General features: G+C 40.0%; 1 protein-coding gene across 4 annotated transcripts in view; it reads right to left on the bottom strand.

Annotated features, from left to right (window-relative positions):
• Aplp2 (amyloid beta (A4) precursor-like protein 2) overlaps window positions 1-12,581 on the bottom strand; it is a 40,248-nt gene extending 27,667 nt beyond the window's left edge. For 3 of the 4 annotated variants that reach the window (XM_013009701.1, XM_013009702.1, XM_013009704.1), the window contains exons 1-3: window positions 12,408-12,577; window positions 10,918-11,041; window positions 594-706 (exon numbers count right to left, since the gene is read on the bottom strand). In XM_013009701.1, the coding sequence (XP_012865155.1) occupies window positions 594-706; window positions 10,918-11,041; window positions 12,408-12,527 (357 nt within the window). In that variant the 5' untranslated portion in view covers window positions 12,528-12,577. Of the gene's footprint in view, window positions 1-593; window positions 707-10,917; window positions 11,042-12,407 lie in introns of all 4 variants that reach the window. The other variant, XM_013009703.1, reaches the window with a different exon arrangement.
• Between the last annotated feature and the right edge of the window lie 9,073 nt (window positions 12,582-21,654).

Genomic DNA, 21,654 nt, shown 5'->3' with positions numbered 1-21,654 from the left:
AAACCAATCTAATCATGGACAACAAGTGTAAGAAAAGGTGTTCTTCTCCACCAAGTCTGCCTGTGTACAAGTCCAGGCCCAAGTTTTCTCAAGTTGGCTATTCCCACTTGAGTTTGTTCTAGAGAGTCTAGAGAGTCCTATTGACAGTATACAGATGTTTTACTTTCCTTTGTTTTAGTTTCTCCTTTATTTGCGGTACAGGGGGGCTGCAGTATTGGTATATTATCTTTTTTAAAAAATTCTGATCAAACTCATATACACTAGGCAAACAATCTATTACTTAAGCCAACTCAAATAAGAAGAAAATGCCACTGAAGTTTTCTTTCTTCTTGGTGGGGAGGATGTTGTTTGAGTGAGAGTCAAGAGATGAGGATTACACAAGACCACTTCCACTGAGCAAGATCCCTGGCTACCTCTAACAGCTTTAACTTGAGGGGGCGGGTTGCCTATGCTGTACTTTCCCTACAAAAACATCTATTCCAAAGATATAAGTAAGTGAAGCTAATGGAAAGTGTGGTAAGACTGGAGACCAGTGCTATTTTCTCTTCTATAAGATTCAACATTGTTCAGCTTTTCCTGGTCCATATTCTTACCTCTTTGACTACAGTATGCCAGTGCTGGTGATTCTCACACACATCCATCCGTTCTTTGTGGAAAAACTGGCATTTTTCTGGAACTAGCAGAACATCACTTACAAATTCACCCACTGGGGGAAAATAAAAAGAATCTTTGTCAAAAGCAAATCTGATTAGGATTAAAGGTGAAAACAACTTTTTAAACTGCAGAATAGGGCTGGGAAGGTGGCTCAGTGGTAGAGCGCTTGCCTCATCTGCATGAGGCCCTGGTTTTGATTCCTCAGCACCACATAAACAGAAAAAGCCAGAAGTGGAGCTGTGGCTCAAGTGGTAGAACGCTATACTTGAGCTGAAGAGCTCAGGGACAGCGCCCAGATCCAGAGTTTAAGCCCCACGACCCAACAACAACAAAAACTTGCAGAATAATGGCAGTTATATATCCAAGTGTATAAAACAGTCTCTAATGCCAATAGGTAAAATGATTGTTACATAAACTCATTCTGTCAAGGACATAAGTCAGAAACTAACTTTCTTACTTTCTTGGGGATCATGAATAGGATACCCCTCTTCATGACCACCTCAAATAAACAGCCACTGAACTCACATGAGTAAGAGTCCTAGCCTCTTCCCTATTTTGGCCCACACATGTTCCAATAACCAAATGCCCAGGAAACTAATATTATTGCAATGGATTCCAGTAAGAATCATCAATCAGTGATTAATTGCAAAGAGGGCAAAGGTGTGTTTTCAATGGGAAACTCTAGAAAAACTATCCTATTAGGTAACCAAATTAATATCATGATAATGGGGAAGCTGACACATGCAATGTGCTAAAAAGCTCATGTCAATATCATTTTACAGTGTTTGCCAAATGAATCATTTGAGTCTAATCATGATAAAGTAGTAAGAAAAATCCAAAGTAAGGAATAATCTGTTAAACAAATGGCCTGAACCCTTAAAACCTATCATTAAAAAACTTGGGAACAGTTTAATAAAATGAATACCAGGACGCCGAAGCATGTTTTTGGAGAGGGATTAAGGCAAATGGAGAGAGGAAGGGTGGGTAAATAGTCATTATATTCAATGTACACATGTGAAAATGGAGCCCCTAAACTTGAAGGTATAGGTGGGGTTGGGAAAGATTGGGGTGAACAATGGAAAGGTTAACAAGGATCGAGAAGCATTGTACTTATAAACTGATTTGTTGAACTGAAACCCCTTCATACAACTACTTAAAGATTAAAAAAAATGGTGCTATTCTAGACCAATATATAATCCATTTTAGAAGGGAGCTATAAACATCATTATTTGAACATTTAGGGATACATACATACACACATACATATTGGTTGTGGGGCTTGAACTCTGGGCGTGGGCACTGTCCCTCAACTCTTCAGCTCAAGGCTGGTGCTCTACCACTTAAGCCACAGCATCACTTCCAGTTTTCTGGGTAATTAATTAGAGATAAGAGTCTCATGGGCTTTCCTGCCCAGGCTGGCTTTAAACCGTGATCATCAGATCTCAGCCACCTAAGTAGCTAGGATTACAGGCATAAGCCACCGGCGTCTGGCTCTAGGGATATTTAAGTGTCATAATTATTACATAGGAGATTGTTACTACTCCTAGATGGACGGTTTAACAAGTTCCTCCTTACCCCCATATAAGGGGTAGGGTTAAGGGGCAGGGAGAGAGAAGGAAAGAATATAGATGCACTACTTTATTTTTTTCTTTTCTTTCAAATTTTTTTTTTTGGAGGGGGGGTCAGTTGTGATGCTTAAACTCAGGGCCTGGGTACTGTCCTTGAGATTTTGTGCTCAAAGCTAGCACTCTACCACTTTGAGCCACTTGTGGTTTTCTGGTGGTTAACTGAAGATACTAGTTTCACGGATCTTCCTACCTAGCCTGGCTTTGAACTGTGGTTCTCAGATCTCAAGTCTCCTAAGTAGCTAGGTGTGAGCCACCAGCATCCAGTTCTCTCTCTATATGTTTTTTTCTTTTCTTTTCTTTTGCCTGTCCTGGGGCTTGAACTCTGGACCTGGGTGCTGCTCCTGAGACACTATGTTCAAGGCCAGTGCTCTATCACTTGCAGCTTTTTCTGAGTAGTTTTTTAGGGTTAACAGTCTTCATTAGAAATCTAGACACCACTCACTGTAGTTTCTCACACTTGGAAAAAGTTGAAGCATGTTTCAGTGTGGGCATTCTGAGTATCTCCTACCTAAAAAAACAACACAACTTCATAGCCATCTTACAGTTATTTCCTTCATCCTTGCTATCTCTGGCACCTGTTTTTTAATGACCATTTATGACCCATAAGTATCTTGGACTGGTTTTTTGTTGTTTTGTTTTGATTTTTTGCTTGTTTGGGTCCGGTCGTGGGGCTTGAACTCTGGGCCTGGGCGCTGTCCCTCAGCTCCTCAGCTCAAGGCTAGCACTCTACCACTTGAGCCACAGTGCCACTTCCGGCTTTTTTCTTTTTGCTTATGTGGTGCTGAGGAATCGAACCCAGGGCCTCAGGCATGCAAGGCAAGCGCTCTACCACTGAGCCACCTTCCCAGCCCTTGGACTGGTTTTAAACAGAGCTTTGTACCAGATTTGCTGGAGCATCTGTCCAGCTCTTGGTATCCTGTAGTTTATTTTCTGGGTAGACATTCTTATATTGTTTTTAAAATCAGATCATCCCTTCTATATTGAAAGCATTTTTTTGGAGGGGAGAGGGGTCAGCCATAGGGCTTGAACTCTGCGCCTGGGCACTGTCTCTCAGCTCTTCAGCTCAAGGTGAGTGCTCTACCACTTAAGCAACAGTACCACTTGCAGTTTTATCATGGTTAATTGGAGATAGGAGTCTCACGGACTTTTCTGTCTGGGCTGGCTTTGAACCGTGATCCTCAGATCTCAGCCTCCTGAGTAGCAAGAATTACAGGCATGAGTAACTTGTACCCGGCTTCATTGAAATCATTTTTATGTTTTCTAATTTAATATTTAATATTTTTATAGATATTGTGCAATAAAGCTGAAGTAGAATATGTTGTTGTACAAATGCTTTTAACAGCTTATAAAATTTTACATTTGTAAAATTAATATATTATATTGTACACAATAGTTTTAAATTATATTTTGAGAAGCTCTTCCCCAACCCCCTAAAAAAAGTTTCATGGACCTTTCTGCCCAAGCTCGCTTCAAACCACAGTCCTTACATTTCAGCCTCCTGAGCAGTTAGAATTACAGGCGTGAACTATCAGCGCCTGGCAATATCGTTTTTCTTTAAGCCTAAAATTTTCCAAGAAAGAAGAGGTATCCGGGCCATCATGGATGCATGAGGATGGGGATGGGGTGCAGGTGCTGTGGTAAAGTGACTCCTGAATTGATGAGTGTTAAACAGTTGGGCAACAAGGACATCGAGTTTAATTGTTAAATTATCTATCACGTTTAATTTTCTACAACATGAATTTTCAATGATAGTTTGATAATTTCAAAAAATAATTAAACAAAAGTAATAGACATACTCTTTATATTCCTAAGTCCTTCTCTTTTGGGCTGTTTCTTGTTGTGTTGTCTTTTGTACCTGTACTGGGCTTGACCTCAGAGCCTAGGCACTGTTCTTCACCTTTTTCACTCAAGACTGGTGCTCTACCACTTGAGTCACACCTCTACTTCCTTTTGGTGGCTAAATGGATAAGAGTCTAATGGACTTTCCTGCCCAGGGTAGCTCCAAAGATACTCAGATCTCAGAATCCTGAGTAGCTAGGACTACTACACTAGCCCTCAGCTCGGCTAAAAAGTTCAGTTTGTTTCTCAGGCCTGGACGGTCTGAGCACTGTCCCTAAGGTATTCCCCCACTACCCCTCAAGGCTAGCACTTTACCACTTGAGTCACAGCTCCACCTCCAGATTTTTTTGGTGGTCAACTGGAGACAAAAGTCTCAGTTTTTTCCTGCTTGGGCTAACTTCTAACACAACCCTCAGTTTCTTGAGTAGCTAGGATTGGATTATAGGCATGAGCCAATGACACTTAGCTCAACCTTTTATCTTGTTTTTAATAAAAGAGTATCAGCCAGGCGCTGGTGGCTCATGCCTGTAATTGTAGCTACACAGGAGTTTGAGATCTGAGGATCATGGTTTAAAGCCAGCCTGGGCAGGAAAGCCTGTGAGACTCTTATCTCCAATTAATCACCCAGAAAACTGGAAGTGGGGCTGTGGCTCAAGTTGGTAGAGCACCAGCCTTGTGCTGAAGAGCTGAGGGACAGTGCCCAGGCCTGTAGTTCAAGCCCCATGACAGACAGACAGGCGCGTGTGTGTGTGTGTGTGTGCGCGCGCACACACACACACACACACACACACAATCAGAATGATCCCATTTAGAAAAGAAAAAAAGTATACACATTCCCACATGTCATCAAAGAAAAATATTCTCATATATACAAAATGTTACCTAACCAGAGTTAACTAAATGTAGAAACTAGAAATGGACTCATTTTACTCCCTGGCTCCACTGCAAAGTTCTTTCAGCTTTCAGAACACTGAAAATGGTTTGACCTCCCTTTTAAAGTTTATGTCCAAGTTTGTAAGGACAATCCTCAATTTTTAACCAAACTACAGTATAACTGCCATAATTTCCTACATTATTGAACAAACATAAAGCTGCATTGTTTTGCTACAGAATACGGCAAACCTAACCTACATGATTCCAGATCAGCTTCAGTTTATCGCCCACCTGTATAAATTCCCTGAGATTCCATACCTTTCATATCGCCAGCCTTATAGGTTTTAAAGTCTTTTTAGAGTTGTTTAAATTCCTTTCAGAGTTAACAAAAGCCATTTATCAATTTGGGAAGGCCCCAATGTCATATACCCATACATATAAATAAAACTACTGACAAAAGTGCTGCCACAGCTGCAAACAAGAACACCAAGTCATTTATGGGGCTTTTGAGGGTATAAAACAGCCTAAAGCAGTGCAATCTAGTAGCCATCCCTAACTGAGGTAAACAAGGTCCTGAGAAGTCAACGATTTAGCAAAACGAGTGAGCAGAACATTCACGCTGAATGAGTCTATACTGTCAGAAGGGTGACTGTGAATTCCGAGGCTAGAATGCCTGTAATGTAAGCAAGCTGTTTCAATAATATACCAATCCACAACTGCTGATGACTGTATCTTAAAGCCTGAGACTAGATGTGATTTAGACTTTTTTTCCTGGGCGCTGTCCCTCAGCTCTTCAGCTCAAGGCTAGCACTCTACCACTTGAGCCACAGCACCACTTCCGGGTTTTTTTCTTTTTGCTTATGTGGTGCTGAGGAATCGAACCCAGGGCCTCAGGCACGCAAGGCAAGTGCTCTACCACTGAGCCACCTTCTGGTAGTTTTCTCATTACAATAATACTTCCTGTCCAAAACAGAATCTCCATCTCAAGATGACTAAAAACAAAAATCAGTCAAAAACCCATAATGCTGCTTCTTTAGTATGAAGGCAGTCTATATTATAAATGTCAGAGATTACTAAATGCTTGTCCTTAAATACCTGTTTTGTGTTGTCTTCACATTATCACCATTTCTGCCCTACTTGGTCACCATTTACTATTTGTGTATACACACACACACACACATACACACACACATTTTACAGGAAGCAGTGGTAATCTAAGATACAAGGGTTCATTTAGAAGAAGGAGTAGACTGGACTATACCTTTTCAACAAATATACAAATGCCATTTAAAAGAGACACATAGATGGGCAGGATGAACACAGACATCTATGGACAGTGCAATACTAGACTTGATGAACTACCACTAACAACTAACACTCGATTTGTGATCAAGATATTACCCTTGTCCTCAACCTAGCAGCACCAGTAACAAAAAACATAGTTACACCAGGAGCATGCAGCCAGTGACACCTCCTTATTCAGCTGGATGATGACCCAGGAGCCCATGTGTCCCACCTCTGGCCGCTTGAATGATGTGAATTCCAAGGCACATTAAACTCTTACCCTCCCCCCCCACACACAGTCCCCTGGGGGAAAAAAAAAAGAACAACAATAATGGTAAAAACTCTGGGACATCCAAACCAAATTATAAGGCACCTATCAACATATACATAACCTATTTTTCTCATCTCTTTTCCCTTCCTCTGGCTGGCCTATAATTTGGGTTCAGTATGCAGTACTCTTTTTTTTTTTGGATGGTAGTGTGGCTTGAACTTTGGGCCTGGGCACTGTCCCTTAGCTCTTCAGCTCAAGGTGAGTGCTCTACTAGCACTTGAGCCATAGAGCCATTTCCCTTTTTTTTGCTAGTCCTGGGGCTTGAACTCAGTGGTGGGAACTGTCCCTGAGCTTCATTTGCTCAAGGCTAGCACTCTACCACCTGAGCCACAGTGCTGCTTCTAGTTTTTTATGTTTATGTGGTACTGAGGAATTGAAGCCAGGGCTTCATGCATTCTAGGCAAGCACTCTACCACTAGGCCACATTCCCAGCCCCTGCAGTAATATCTTGAAGGAGGTTTCACAGCTACATACACACTACTACTATCTCTTTACCCTAATAATGTAATTATTCATCTTAATATAGATAAAAGGTTTCTGTGGTTACTTTTTAGTGCCATATATATGTTAAAAAGAATTACCTGTGGGTCCATTAACAAAGTGAATTATTATAAATTTTTAATTACACATTTTAAAATGGGCAAATTGGAGCTGGGAAGGTGGCTCAGTGATAGAGTGCTTGCCTTGCATGCATGAGGCCCTAGGTTCAATTCCTCAGCACCACATAAGCAAAATAAGCTGGAGGTGGTGCTGTGGCTCAAATGGTGGAGCGAGTGCTAGCCTTGAGCTGAAGAGCTGAGGGACAGCGCCCAGGCCCAGAGCTCAGGCCCCACAACCGACAGTCTTATTAGTGATTTTTATCTAGGTATGGAAAAGTGAATGATTAACAGTAAAGCAAATTAGCTTTATTTTTCTTTCTGAATCAGGCAGGTTTTTGAAGAGCTTGGGTTTTTTGATAGTATCTAGAGTATGTATCTGTCTATTCTAGTGCTTTGTCTCCATGGAGATTAGTGCAGTGGGGTTATGGTTTTAGGAGTCACAACCACATTGCAAGTATTCTGAAAGAAAACAAAATGTTTCATGGCTTTTTCAAATCATGTGATAGCTTTGCTACAACTCTAGATTTTTAGCATTTGTTTGCTAACATTTGTCAAATGTTACATAAAGAAGACTCAAGGGGCAAAAAAAAAAGTGGGGGGGGGGGCAAATTGTATAGTAAGCCAATTATATCTCTTCAAATTTTTTATGCAGAGACTGATTATTTATAATCAGTATCAAGTAAATAAATATATTGGAAATACTAGAACTGGAGATAGCACTTCTTAATTTACACACAGATAAATAATGAAATGCAGATCTATGTATACCTATAATACAGATTTCTTAGCTCTGATTACTGAGTACATCTACAAGCAATAATGCCCTCATTAGGAATAAGCACATATAACATCCAGATATTGGTTTCTAAAAGAAAATAAAGCCACTTGGAGAAATGACTGATTTCAGGGCTGGTATAGGAAAAATATAGGGTGGATCTGAAGTACCTATTCTTCTAAAAAGCAAATCCTTAGAAGAATGAAAGGGACATGTTGAAAGGACACCAGAATCAACACTAAAAAGTTCCCAATGGTGAACTCTAGACAATAAATACATAATGAAATGAATGTAGATAACATCTTAGCCAGTTGGTGAAGTTAACAGAAGCTGACTTGATACAACTCCTAATGCAATGTAAATTTCTGAGGTAACACTCCCAAAATTGCATGAACAAAAAAAGAAGAAACAAATTCAAGGTGTTTAACACTGGTAAGTCTGAAGCATGGAGCCAAGGATGATAGCAGGTTACAGGGCAGGGTGAACTAAGGGTCTGATTATGGAATTTTTAAGCCAGGCTAAGGATTTTACTTTATAAGCCAGACACAGTGGTTCATACCTGTAATCAGGAGGCTGAGATCTGAGGATCATGGTTTAAAGCCAGACTGGGGAGGAAAATCTATGAGACTCTTTATCTCCAATTATTCAGCAGAACACTGGAAAGCAGAACTATGGCTCAAGTGGTAAAGTGCTAGCCTTGAGCAAAAAAAGCTAAGGGAATGCACCATGCCCTAACTTAAAGCCCCAGTTCTGACACATATTCAACATGCACTAAATACATACACATATATTCCTTTTTTTTTAGGAGAATTAAGAGATTCTAAAGAATTTTATGCATAAGATATATAATTTCATTTTTACTTTAGATTACCAAAGGGCTATAGATTAGACAACAGACTTGAGAAATATGCATGGATACTGCTGTACAGTCGAGATAATAAGGGGCTGACTGATAGTGGTGGGAATCTAATAGAGAAGGATATATGCAATTTTTCTTAACTCACAACACTTGGAGTGACTCAATTTTTTTTAGCACCCTCTAGGGGGTGAACATAACCTAAGAAGCTGAGTGCAACAACTTGATATATGTGCCCTATCACCTTTGTGCACACACAAGTATCTCCACACCACAATCAGACTGAACATGACCTTCATTATTTCTTCTACAGGACTTTCATGGGGTATTTGCTTTTAATCATAGAATCACTGAAAAGATCTTCACAGGAGGACACTGAAAGGTACAGAATGCTAACACTACAGACCACCTCCAGATACAAGTTAGTAGAACATTTGACAGATTGTTACTATGTTCCTTTTGCAAATAATATATATCCCATGATGCCTGTCAAGTTTGCAACACCCTGGGTTGCTTAAGTGCGCAATGTGTGAATCATAGATACAAACCTTGTCTAAAAAGTAAAAATTAGGCTGACATGAAACTAAATGTGGAGAGATACAAAATAATAGAAGAACCACAGGGACTTCCCACATGCCACTGAAATGTGTATATGCGTAGATGAGATTGAAAGTGACCAGAATAAACAGGAGAAGAAAGATCAGACTGTGAAGCATTTAGGTGGATGGATGAAAAGGGAACAACTTTAAGTACTTCTGATTTATTGTCAAAAAAAGTTCAAAAACAATCTTCTGGGCTGAGAATGTAGCTCAGTGATAAAGAGCATGCCCAGTAGGCAGGTGGGAGGTCCTGGATTCAATACTTAGCAATGTCAAGGGGACAGATCCCATTTCACTCACAGTTTAAGAATTTTATAGCGAATGTCACAGACAGAACTTTTAAAAGTGAACAGTGTTGAGTACATACAATGTCCCTCCTTTCCCCTGAAAAATGTTTATTATTATTATTATTATCTTTAAGTAGTTGTACAAAGAAGTTCCCATTCAACAAAACAGTATATGAGTACAAGGTGTCTGATAACATTGTCACCCATCGCTCCTAACCCATCCCTTATTTTTTTTTTTAAATTGAGATTAGGTGATTACATAAATTTCACCTATTTCACAGTATTGTGGAATATTGATACTTAAAGTCATTAACACGTTTTAACCTTCACAACTGCCAAATGTTTTTAAGGCAAAGTTAATTGCTGCATGTTTTCCGTATTGTTCTTTAGCCATCTTTCCCTGCTCCAAGTAAGATTAAGAAAAGGTTTTAGTGAAGAGAGCGAGGGGAATAAGTTTAGATGACAACAAGTATCACACAGAGCTACAGAACTACTCAGGATGTTTATGTTAATGGTGCTTTAGGTTATCTAAAATTGATTGTTTTGTCCCTTTAAGCATCTGTGACCAAATCTGTTCCTGAATCACCCAGACTCCAGACATGTATTATTAAAATGTGTCAGCTAAAGAATAGTTGGGATGATTTTATTCACTAAGCAACAGGCCTATTTCTGAGTAATACACTGTCAGTTTTCTTCAAGTTGGCCTCTAAATGTTAACACCAACAATAGAGTCCTAACACCTGGGTAAGCTCCAAGACACTCATAATGGCAGGTCCCACGGCATCTGGTCCTGGCACCTGTCCACACACTTCTGTGAGTCACTTCTGAACACTTCGAGCAGCTTGATTAACAATACAAATATGTGTGGAATGAATGACAGGAACAGAAAACCCTTTCCTTTAGGCTGCTTTCTTTAGTGTTTCTTCTCTACGATTCCGGTCAACATTAACTTCAAACTGCTCATGTGAGGACAAAACTAGATGGCTCTGTGGGCAGAAAAAACTTGTCCTCGGGACACTCATCCTACAGGACATTCGTAACAGAATTAGTAATACTAAGTAAGTATTCACCATTGACGCAAGAAAGCATTAAATAGTCACAGAAGATATTCCCTCAATTAATTCAGCTTAACAGATGTACTTTAACAGGGAGGGGGAGAAGCACTTCCTGAAAAGCAACCCAGTCCACTCACCTAGACACTTGAAAGGTATAACGAAGTGACTCTTGCATTGTTTTTTATCCCTGCGACACCAACTGTCAATATTGACTCGCTGGTTTGCTTCCATCACATTTGTGATCTGTAGGTCTGGATACATCTGTGAGAGAAAACAGCCATACACACTAAATCAACCCATGGACATGAACTTTCACCAAAGAATAATTATCTACATTTACTCAACCTCCCTTCTTATCCCATATAAATCTTAACTCCTACTCTGCTACCCCTGGTTCCAACTGTACTCATCAAATAAGAAAAACATTAAACTATGGGTTTTCTTTTGACAGGTTAGACTTCTGACTGCTTCTGTGCATTCTTTTTTTTTAGGTGGGGAGGGGGGTCAGTTGTGGGGCTTGAACGCTGGGCTTAGGCGCTGTCCCTGCGCTGCAGCTCAAGGCGAGTGCTCTACCGCTTGAGCCACAGAGCCACTTCCGGTTTTCTAGAGGTTTGCTGGAGATAAGAGTTTCACGGACTTTCCTTCTCCAGGCTGGCTTTGAACTATGATCCTCAGATCTCAGCCTTCTGAGTAGCTAGGATTACAGGTGTGAGCCACCGACACCAGGCTTGCTTCTGTGCATTCTATTTTAAAAAGAAATCTGTACCTAACAGCAAACTAAAGTAGCAGGCTTTCAAACCCAAGCAAATCTGATTCGGTATCCAGTTTGCTTAAGGTTTTGTGTAAACTGCTAAATTCATAAAGTGAAATATCTAGGAGAAAAGCCTATGAGAGTTTCAGTTAGTGAAATAACAGAATAAAATACTTCAATGTTCCCTATTGGCCCTATATGTTAATCCTGGTAAGAAGTTAAAACATCGTCTATTCTTTTGTTTTGAACTAGATAAGTTGAATCAGATAGAAGGTGATCACTTAAAATCCTGATGGCTTTTAGAAAACACAAGAATATATAAAGGCCAGCCAGGTGCTGGTGGCTCACATCTGTAATACTGATTACTCAGGAGGCTGAGATCTGAGGATCGCAGTTGCAGGCTAGGCAGCAAATCTGTGAGACTCTTTATCTCCAATAAACTATTTTTTTAAAAAGTTGGAAGTGGAGCTGTGACTCAAGTTGTATGTAGAGTGCCAGCCTTGAGCAAAAGCAGCTCAAGGACATCACGCAGGCCCCGAACTCAAGGCCCAGGACTAGCAAAAAAAAAAAAAAAAAGAATAAATATACAGGACAGATTTTGCTTTTCTCTTTTTCAAGTCAAGTGAGAAAACAAAAGAATCAGACTTGGAATCTATAGCCACTTTTTCCACATTGCTGGAGTATTCCTTCTGGAACTGAATGAGGGATCTTAATCATCTGACATAGTGAGAAACAAAAGGCCCAGGCACCATTATTAGCACCCTGGTCTTGGGTCAAGGGAACAGAATGATAGAATATCTATTTCCAAAGTATGCAGATGCAACTCTGGTCCAGAAAAAAAAAAAAAAGGTTTTAGTTTCCTGGCAACAATCTTACCTCTTGACAGTACTGAAGAACTTCTTCTTTTGTTCCAAAGCAGCTCTTGGTGCCTGTTGGGTCTGGTTCCCATTTCCCAGTCTGAATGTTCACATGCATATTTAACTTCCCACAAAACATTGCAATCTGAGGCTCAGCAACAGCAAATCCTGTTCCAGCATTGGCTGCAAGAGCCTACCAAAGGAAAAACATTCTAGGTTTATTCCAACAAAGCTGGCAGGGTAATAGTCATTCAATAGTTTGTGACAGAACTTTTAACTTGACAATCTTCATTCTACTCTTTCTTTCACATACCGATACTCATTCTTAATTCACTCACACACCACCAACAACAAAATTTTATCAAGTAGCTGTTTTGCCAAGCAATGAGCTAAGTGCCTAAAACACAAGGAAAATACCATGGCCCTATAATCCCAGGATTCCAGTCCAATGCCAAATCAAAATCCAAGTATCTGATCACATTCACAGTTCTAAGGATAAAAAGAATACAGTACTGAGAAAATACATAAAAAGGAATCTAACAGAGCTTGTGTAGAAAGATAAGGAAGTTTCTTCAAGAGAATGATCCTTGAGTTGAGCCTTGGGCTTACTGTGGATACAGAATGCAGAAAATGAGATAGAGAAAAGATGGAGAGACACCCAGATTGTAGACCAAAAGAAAGAATTTTAGTTTACCACTGGATGTTTTCAGATATTTATGCACAATACCTTTTTGTTTTTGTTTTTCGGATCAGTCATGGGGCTTGAAGTCTGAGCCTGGGTCTATCCCTGAGCTCTTCAGCTCAAGGTAAGTGCTCTACCACTTGAGCCACAGTACCACTTCCTGTTTTCTGGTGGTTACTTTGGAGATATGAGTCTCACAGACTTTCCTGCCCGGGCTGGCTTTGAACCATGATCCTCTGATCTCAGCCTCTTCTGAGTAGCTAGGATTACAGGCATGAGCCACCAGCACCCGGCCACAATACCATTTTCAAGATGCAATTCTGATATTTTTTCTGGTCTCTAAGAATGTACTGAAAGGACACAAGGGTGTGCCCAGGAAAATAAAATGGCTCAGAAAGATGGAACCCCTAACGCTGGAACAGAGAGGAAGGAAGGATGGTGGGGACACAATGTTTTAGGCTTGTGCTGGATAAAAATAATCAACTATAGCCAGGCACCAGTGGCTCATACTTGTAATCCTAGCTACTCAGGAGGCTGAGATCTGAGGATTGTGGTTTAAAGCCAACCCTGGCAGGAAAGCCTGTGAGACTCTTATCTCCAATTAACCACCAGATAACCAGAAGTGGTGCTGTGGCTCAAGTGGTAAGAGTGTTGGCCTTGGGAAGGATTGGGGGGGGGGGGGGGGGGGGGGAGGCTGGGAAGGGAGGTGAAGGGTAAACAAAGGAGGAGGCTGCAATGCTTGGTAAGAAATGTATGCATTATCTTGCCCATGTAATTGTAACCCCTCTGTACAGTATGTTCACAAATAAAATAAAAAAAAAAAGAGTGTTGGCCTTGAGCTGAAGAGCTGAGGTATAGCACCCAGGCCCAGAGTTCAAGCCCAAGACCAACCAAAAAACAAAACAAAAATATTAACTATTCTATGAAGTCATTGTTTGGTCAGTATCTTATTGTTTGAGAATTTTAGGTGAGCGCAAGGGAAGGAATGACATCCAAAAAGAAATGTACTCATTATCTGACTCTATACATCACCTTTTTAATAAGAATTTTTAAAAAAGAAATTCAGGTGGTGATATAAAGCAGGCAAGAATTACAGTAGTAAGCTGGGCACCGGTGGCTCACACCTGTAATCCTAGCTACTCAGGAGGCTGAGATCTGAGGATCGCGGTTCAAAGCCAGCTTGGCAGGAAAGACTGTGAGACTCCTATGTCCAATAAACCACTTGAAAACTGGAAGTGGCACTGTGGCTCAAGTGGTAGAGCGCTCACCTTGAGCTGAAGAGCTGAGGGACAGCGCCCAAGCCCAGAGTTCAAGCCCCGTAACAACAAAAAAAAAGGAATTACAGTAGTAAGACTTCTATGAAGCACTGTTTTGGAAGCACACAAATATGTGTGCATCTAATTGTCCTTCATCTGTGAGGCCACAGATATATGTGAACCCAATACATATTTTTCCTACACATTCATAAGACGAGATATATTTTTATCTTTTTTTATTTTTTGCCAGTACTGGGGCTTGAACTCAGGGCCTGGGCACTGTCCTTGAGCTTCTTTTGCTCAAGGCCAGCACTCTACCACTTGAACCACAGCGCCACTTCTGGATTTTTCAATGTATGTGGTACTAAGGAATTGAACCCAGGGCTTCAAGCAAGTGAGGCAAACACTCTACCACTAAGCCACATTCCCAGACATATGATAAAATTTAATTTATACATTAGACAAAATAAGAAATAAACACCAATAACTTAATAATTAGGATCGTGCTTAGTGAAATAATTTTCTACTAGTACAAGAGACACATAAACATTTGTTATATGGCTGGAAGTTAATTTGAAATTAAAATGTTGTCAATACCTATCACTGCTGGAAAACACCTCAATTAGATCCAACAAACAATCAGCACTTTTATCAACTAAAACTGAATGTAGTCCTGCTGTGAGAAATAATCATTTTAAAAGAGAAAGGTCATGCCTTCAGGTAAACGGACTATGAAGCCACAGACCGACGTAAATTCCCAACTCCTCCAAGATATTTGGTGAAAGGATCACATACTTATAAGTAATAATCTAATGATAACTAATTCATATTGTATGCACAAGACAAATGTGCTTAATTTTCATACTAAAGCTCAAAATGCATACCAAAAAAACTCTTTTGTGACTGGTATCTAAGGACTGTGGCTAGAAATTTGGATTATAATACAGAGGAAAACAAATTATACTTTATTATTTTTTAATTTTTTCTTTTTTTTTGCTAGTCCTGGGGCTTGAACTCAGGGCCTGGTCATTGTCCCTGAGCTTCTGCTCAAGGCTAGCACTCTACCACTAGAGCCAGAGCACCACTTCCGGCCTTTTATGTTTATGTGGTACTGAGAAATCAAACCTTGGCCTTCATACATGCTAGGCAAGCACCCTACTACTAAGTCACATTCCCAGCCTAAGTTATACTTTCTTTTTTTTTAACAAATTAAAAATCTGAATTTTACAAGTATGAATCACAAAAATACAGAATTATATCCATAATTTCTGTGTACAATTAATTAGGTTTTTTGTTTTTTTATAGTTATTTTTTAAATTGTGATTAAGCGATTACATAAATATCACAGTATTGTGACATAATGATACTTAAAAGTCACAAACACATTCTTAACCTTCATGGAGCAAACAGTCTTTATCATGGTCTATAAAGTTTGAGTTGAGAATTGACAATACAGTTATTTCTTCCACATCGGGTGATATGTACATTTCTTTCCTTTTGCTTAGTGTCAGCTGCTACACTTTCAAGTTATACTTCTATAGGTAGAGAAAACCCAGAGGCAGTGGTGTGTGTACGTATATGTACAGAAATTAGCATTCTTCCCAAATCTTTGCTTCTTATCTCAAAAGCCTACATAGAAATAAAGAAAAGCCAGTAATCCAGGACAGCTCCAACATTGGAGTGGTCAATTCTAGGTCAATTCTAGGGCAAGCAGCCATTCATCAGCACCAATGTTTCGTGTGTTACTCATTATCACTACTGTTGGCTAAAAGACCACAAGAGTTCCAACTGTATAAACGCTCAGTTTATGAGTCAACCACAGAGGTCACCACATCAGTGTAAGTGCATTTGATTTCTGTGCTGAAATGGTCAACCTTACCTTCCCTAAAGAGAATCTAAAACACCAGAGGTTAAAGCAACAGGAAGAGGAGTGAAGCAGCAACAGATCCTCATAGCAGTTACCACCAAGAAAAAGGAGAGTAACTGGAATCAATCCAGACAGCTAATAGGCTATAGTGATTCACTTCTGAGTTCAGAAAGATTAATCCTTGTGGTCATGAGAGACTCTCAAGAAGGTATCATCTGAAATATAAAAAGCCTCTGTGGACCATGTCTTGGAATCAACTAATCAAACATAGCCCCAAAGCTCACCTAGTGCATGATAGGGTCACGTCTTCTAAAATGTTCTTACTTCACTTTGAAAATGTTCTTATTCAACGTGCTCTCCATTTTCTTATACATGGACCGTGCCTTGATCCATTACATCAACATATAAATCAATCCTGTTTCCTAATCTAACTTGTTACAAATGGGATTTCACTGCCAAGTCAGCACTTCCGATATCCTGTGAACCTGGAATCCTCTATGAAAGAAAATTAATGCCCCATGTTCTGGCACTTAAGCCAGGCCTTGTGATCTATGCACATTGCAGCACTTTTAAGGCTTTAAAAACAAACTGCATCAATTGCTTTTCTAGCTTCCACTTCACTTAATAATTCATCCTTAATAAGAAATTCCATTTTATTAATTTGGCTCAAGGAAGAGTTTAGCTATCCAAGGAAAGAAATTCAACTTGGTTAAAAAAAAAAGTGTTTCTAATAATGGTTCAAACTCTGAAATAGCATAAAGCAATAAATTCATAAATATAATAAATCTGAACATATGTTAAATCAAGTCCTTTAATCACTAAGTTCAAGATTCACAGCTCCTGGACAACCAATACCCTATACATCTTCACAAAGCTGCTCAGGACCAACCCAACCCTCCTACCCCAAAGCTAGTACATAAGTTCAGTTAGTTCTTTCCTTGCTAAAGCACAATCAAGCCTGGCTCCTAGGGTTGTATCAGTGCCTGCTAGAAGTAGCATTTTCCCCAAGGCCGGGATTTGTCCTACTTCTGGAAATCACATTTCCTCAGACTGAAAGGTCCTATGTTGTAACCATATCCCAGAGTGGGAAGGCACAGTCAACACAGTTCTACTTTTAACAGACACAGAATGTAGCTACACTGAATTTGTATCAGGCATCTGCAGCATCTAGTTACCACCTGGTGGCTATTACAGCAAAAGGCATGATTTACTTCAACATCTCCTCCCCCCCACCCCAAAGGATAAAGCCAGTAAAATGACAATTAAAATTTTTGAAGGAGCTCCATGTCATTTTCTTGTTTGTTCAAATGCTGAATGACACTTCATGATTTTTAACTTATAAAATGGCTTACATCAGTGCTCACAAACCTTCACGAAAGATTTACTTAACTGAAATAAATCTTGTTCTTAGGCTACTCAAGGTATTTATTATCTAACAAAAAAGAGAGAGGATTATTTTAAGAGACATCTAAGACCCCAGCCAAATAAGACTTAATACTGATCAGGAAAAAGAGAGATGGTTACTGATTGGAAATGGTTAAATAGGAATGACAACAAAGTAGTAGAAAGTAGTAGGGGAGGCTAGACCAGATCCTGGAGCAAGGAAGCAAAAACTGAAGCAATTATTTGTATAAACAGTGCCAATGTGAATCTTCAGGTTTTGATGACTGCTTTTAAGGATTAACAGTTCTGGAAGGTATAGTGGATCTCAATATTTTTGCAACTTTATTAAAAGCCTAAAATTAATTCAAAATAAACTTGGTTTTGGTGGCTGACGTAGCTCAGTGGTATACAGCTTGCCTGGTGTGAAGGAAACCCTGGGTTCAAGCTTCAGCACCATAAAAAAGGAAGTGTTTTTCAGGGCCATGCTCACACCTGTAAAAGCCTAGCTACTCAAGCAGCTGAGATCTGAGCTTCATGGCTCAAAGCTGTGAGACTCATTTGTCCCCAATTAAGCACCCCAAAACCTCTTAAAACACAACAACAAAACAAAACAAAACAAAAAAAACCACCAGGAAGTGGACAAAGCAGGAGTGGGGGGGAGAGGAAATGTCTTTGTTTTCAATTGTGTTCATTACTAGCCTGAATTTCACTCTGGAGGCCATGTTCCAATCTCAAGGACTCAAAAAAAAGGATGACAAGCTGGGCCTGGTGGTACACACTTGTAGTCCCAGCAGCTACTGAGGATGAAGCAAGAAGATTTACTTGAACCCAAGAGTTTAAGGCCACAGGTAGAGGGGGAGGGGGAGCGAGGGAGGTGAGGGAGGAAGGAAGAGGGGAGGAGGGAAGAGAAAGAGAGAGCCAGAGAAAGAGAAAGAAAGAGGGAGGGAGGGAGGGAATGGGAGAGAATGTGAGAGGAAAGAGTTCATTTTTATGTTGCAATTTGTTAAGAATAATCAGAGGAACCTGGCACTGGTGGCTCACGCCTGTAATCCTAGCTACTAGGAGGCTGAGATCTGAGAACCGCAGTTCAAAGCCAGCCCAGCAGGAAAGTCCGTGAGACTCTTATCTCCAATAAACCACTAGAAAACCGGAAGTGGAGCTGTGGCGCAAGCGGTAGAGCGCTTGCCTTGAGCTGAAGAGCTCAGGGACAGCGCCCAGGCCTAGAGTTCAAGCCCCATGAACCGACAACAAAAAAAAAGAATAATCACAAGGCTGGGAATGTGGCTTAGTGATAAAGGGTTCCATTCCTCAGCACCACATAAACAGAAAATGCCAGAAATGGCACTGTGGCTCAAATGATAAGAGTGCTACCCTTGAGCAAAAGCAGCTCAGGAACAGTGCCCAGGCCCTGAGTTCAAGCCCCCAGACTGGCAAAAAAAAAAAAAAAAACTGGACACCGTGGCTCACGCTAGTAATCCTAGCTACTAAGCCCAGACAGGAAAGTTGGTGAGACTCTTATCTCCAATCATCCACCAGAGAACCGGAAGTGATGCTGTGGCTCAAGTGGTAGAGCACTTGCCTTGAGCTGAAGAGCTCACGGACAGCACCCAGGCTCAGAATTCAAGCCCCACAACCAACAAAACAAACAAACTTTGCGGGGACTGGAGGGAAATAACAGAGCAAGGGAAGGGATGACATTATTCAAAAAGAAATGTACTCTTGCTGGGCACTGAAGGTTGGTTCATGCTTGAAATCCTAGCTACTCAGGAGGCTGGGATCCAAGGATCCAAAGATTCTTATTTCTGGTGGCTAAACCACCAGAAAATCTGAGGTGAATCAGTGGCTCAAAGAAAACTGCAAGTGAAGCTGTGACTCCAAGTGGTAGGTACAGCGCTAACCTTGAACAAAAAAACTCAAGGACAGAGTCCAAGCAACCGAGTTCAAGCTCCCACAACCAACCAACCAAAAAAAAAAAAAGTACTCTTTATCTGACTTATACAATTGTAACCTCTCTGTATATCACCCTTACAATAACAATTTTTAAAAAAAAGAATAATCAGAAAAGGCTCAATATTTGAAAAAGCGTATTATTTATTCTGAATACACAGGCATAAATTAGGATGTAGTAAGATACTAGGTGCACACATATTAAATTTTATCTTCCTGCAATGAGAGGGCCATTACAGTTCTATCCCAGAGCTAACATACTGAAATTCCACTTTGGTTGCTGTCAAAGGCTACAGTTTGGAACCTTGTTCAGCATCAGTGAAGCAAAGCTTTGAACACTTTAAAAAACACCATGCTTCACATGATTCAACCTATTACTTGAAAACATAGCAGGATTCTTGTTAAAGGTGTTCTAGTTTGAGTGACAATATGAAGAATATTTGCTCTTTAAAAATGAGTTTTTATTATACCAAACGAAAATTCTTGTCCTTTATAGTTGAACTTAACTCTAATTAGAAACTTGTAAATTAGTTGTAGGGAATAACTCCCAAGTGTTAAAGGCCATTATTCTTACACTGATGTACACCAGCTGTTAGGCATTATGTTCAGAGGCTATAATGTATACAAACAACTGCTTTCATTAGAGCATTAAATATTAAAGTATAAATGAGATATCATTTCGCAAATTGAAAATGGTTTAGCTTGTCTGAGACTTTTATAGGAACATGATAACTTATCCATCTGGATGACACAGGTGATAATCCAAGCACTATGATTTTAATAGAGATCTATCATTCACTATGTGTGAGATGAGAACTGAATCCTTTATAAAGGAAGTGCTTACTAAAATTCTCACAAATAGTTCTTTCCTGGTTCCTAGGTTTCTTCCTAAATGCCATTATAAAATAGGGAGTCTAAGAAACTGATTTCCAGGGGTAAGGGATAGGGATTTGTGTTGACCACCCTTCAGTCTTCTCATTGCATCCTTTGTTCCAGATGAATGTCAAGAGATGGTGGTGGCTAAGAACATGGCTTTAAAGCATGATTTCATTCCTCTATTAAAATGACAGAGTTTCAGACACTGCTTGTCACATAGAAGGAGCTCCTACCTCAATGCTGGTGTTTTAAATTTACACCCATGTGAAAAGAGCTACTAATATACCTCCTCCTCTCGGGCCTGTTGTGGGGATTAAATTAAAATAATGCACAGAAGCACTAAGTGCAATGCCTTGCTCCTAAAGATTTAATTCTCTCTGACTGCAATTACACAGAACTGTGCTTAAATTAGGAGCACTCAGGGAAGATCGGCCATCTTTCCAAATTCAGTATAGCATGAAAAGACTTTAAAAAAGACTGCATTCCTTCTTTATCTATTAAATCCGGACAAAGATAAAGCAGGTGGCATTAATGTTCCATATTTCTTTTTTTTTTTTTAATTTTTTTAATGGGTCGTGGGGCCTGAACTCTGGGCCTGGCCACTGTCCCTCAGCTCTTCAATGCTCCATATTTCATTTGGTGGGAATTCAGTTATCACATATTTGCATTAACAATTAAATGTAGTCCTACCATTTAGAAGAAAATCGCCAGTTTGCAGGCATACTGGCTCTCTGGTCCACCTTCCAGCTGGCCCAGAAGTGAGGTCAAGATGAATTTGCAGTTGGTAACTGAGACACTTCTGTGATCAAAAAAGCACTGTATACATTATTGCTCTAAATCCGTTTTCCTGATGGACATCCTATCAACTCACTAGTTATAGAACAACCTTGTGGAAGTTATTTCAGTGCTCTACCATAGTTTTTAACTTTTGTGCGACATTAAATACCTAATTTTAGCTTATTACAAGGAAGGGAGCTTTCTCACTAAGTTATATTTCACTATGATTCCATAGCAAAGCAGTCTTTTATCGTACGTTAGTATATAAAACAATCTCAATGGTGTTAATTTGTGCCTAACCTTTGAACTCATTGCCCAATATTACTTAGGTGGTTATTTAAGTTTGCTATATTTTTTTTATTTGTTTTATTTTGGTCCAGTCGTGGGCCTGAACTCTGGGCCTGGGCGCTGTCCCTCAGCTCTTCAGCTCAAGGCTAGTGCTCTACCACTTGAGCCACAGCGCCACTTCTGGCTTTTT

The sequence above is a fragment of the Dipodomys ordii genome, unplaced genomic scaffold, assembly GCF_000151885.1.
Source record: "Dipodomys ordii isolate 6190 unplaced genomic scaffold, Dord_2.0 Scaffold10, whole genome shotgun sequence".
Taxonomy (NCBI): domain Eukaryota; kingdom Metazoa; phylum Chordata; class Mammalia; order Rodentia; family Heteromyidae; genus Dipodomys; species Dipodomys ordii.
This window is presented reverse-complemented; position numbering and strand designations above follow the sequence as displayed.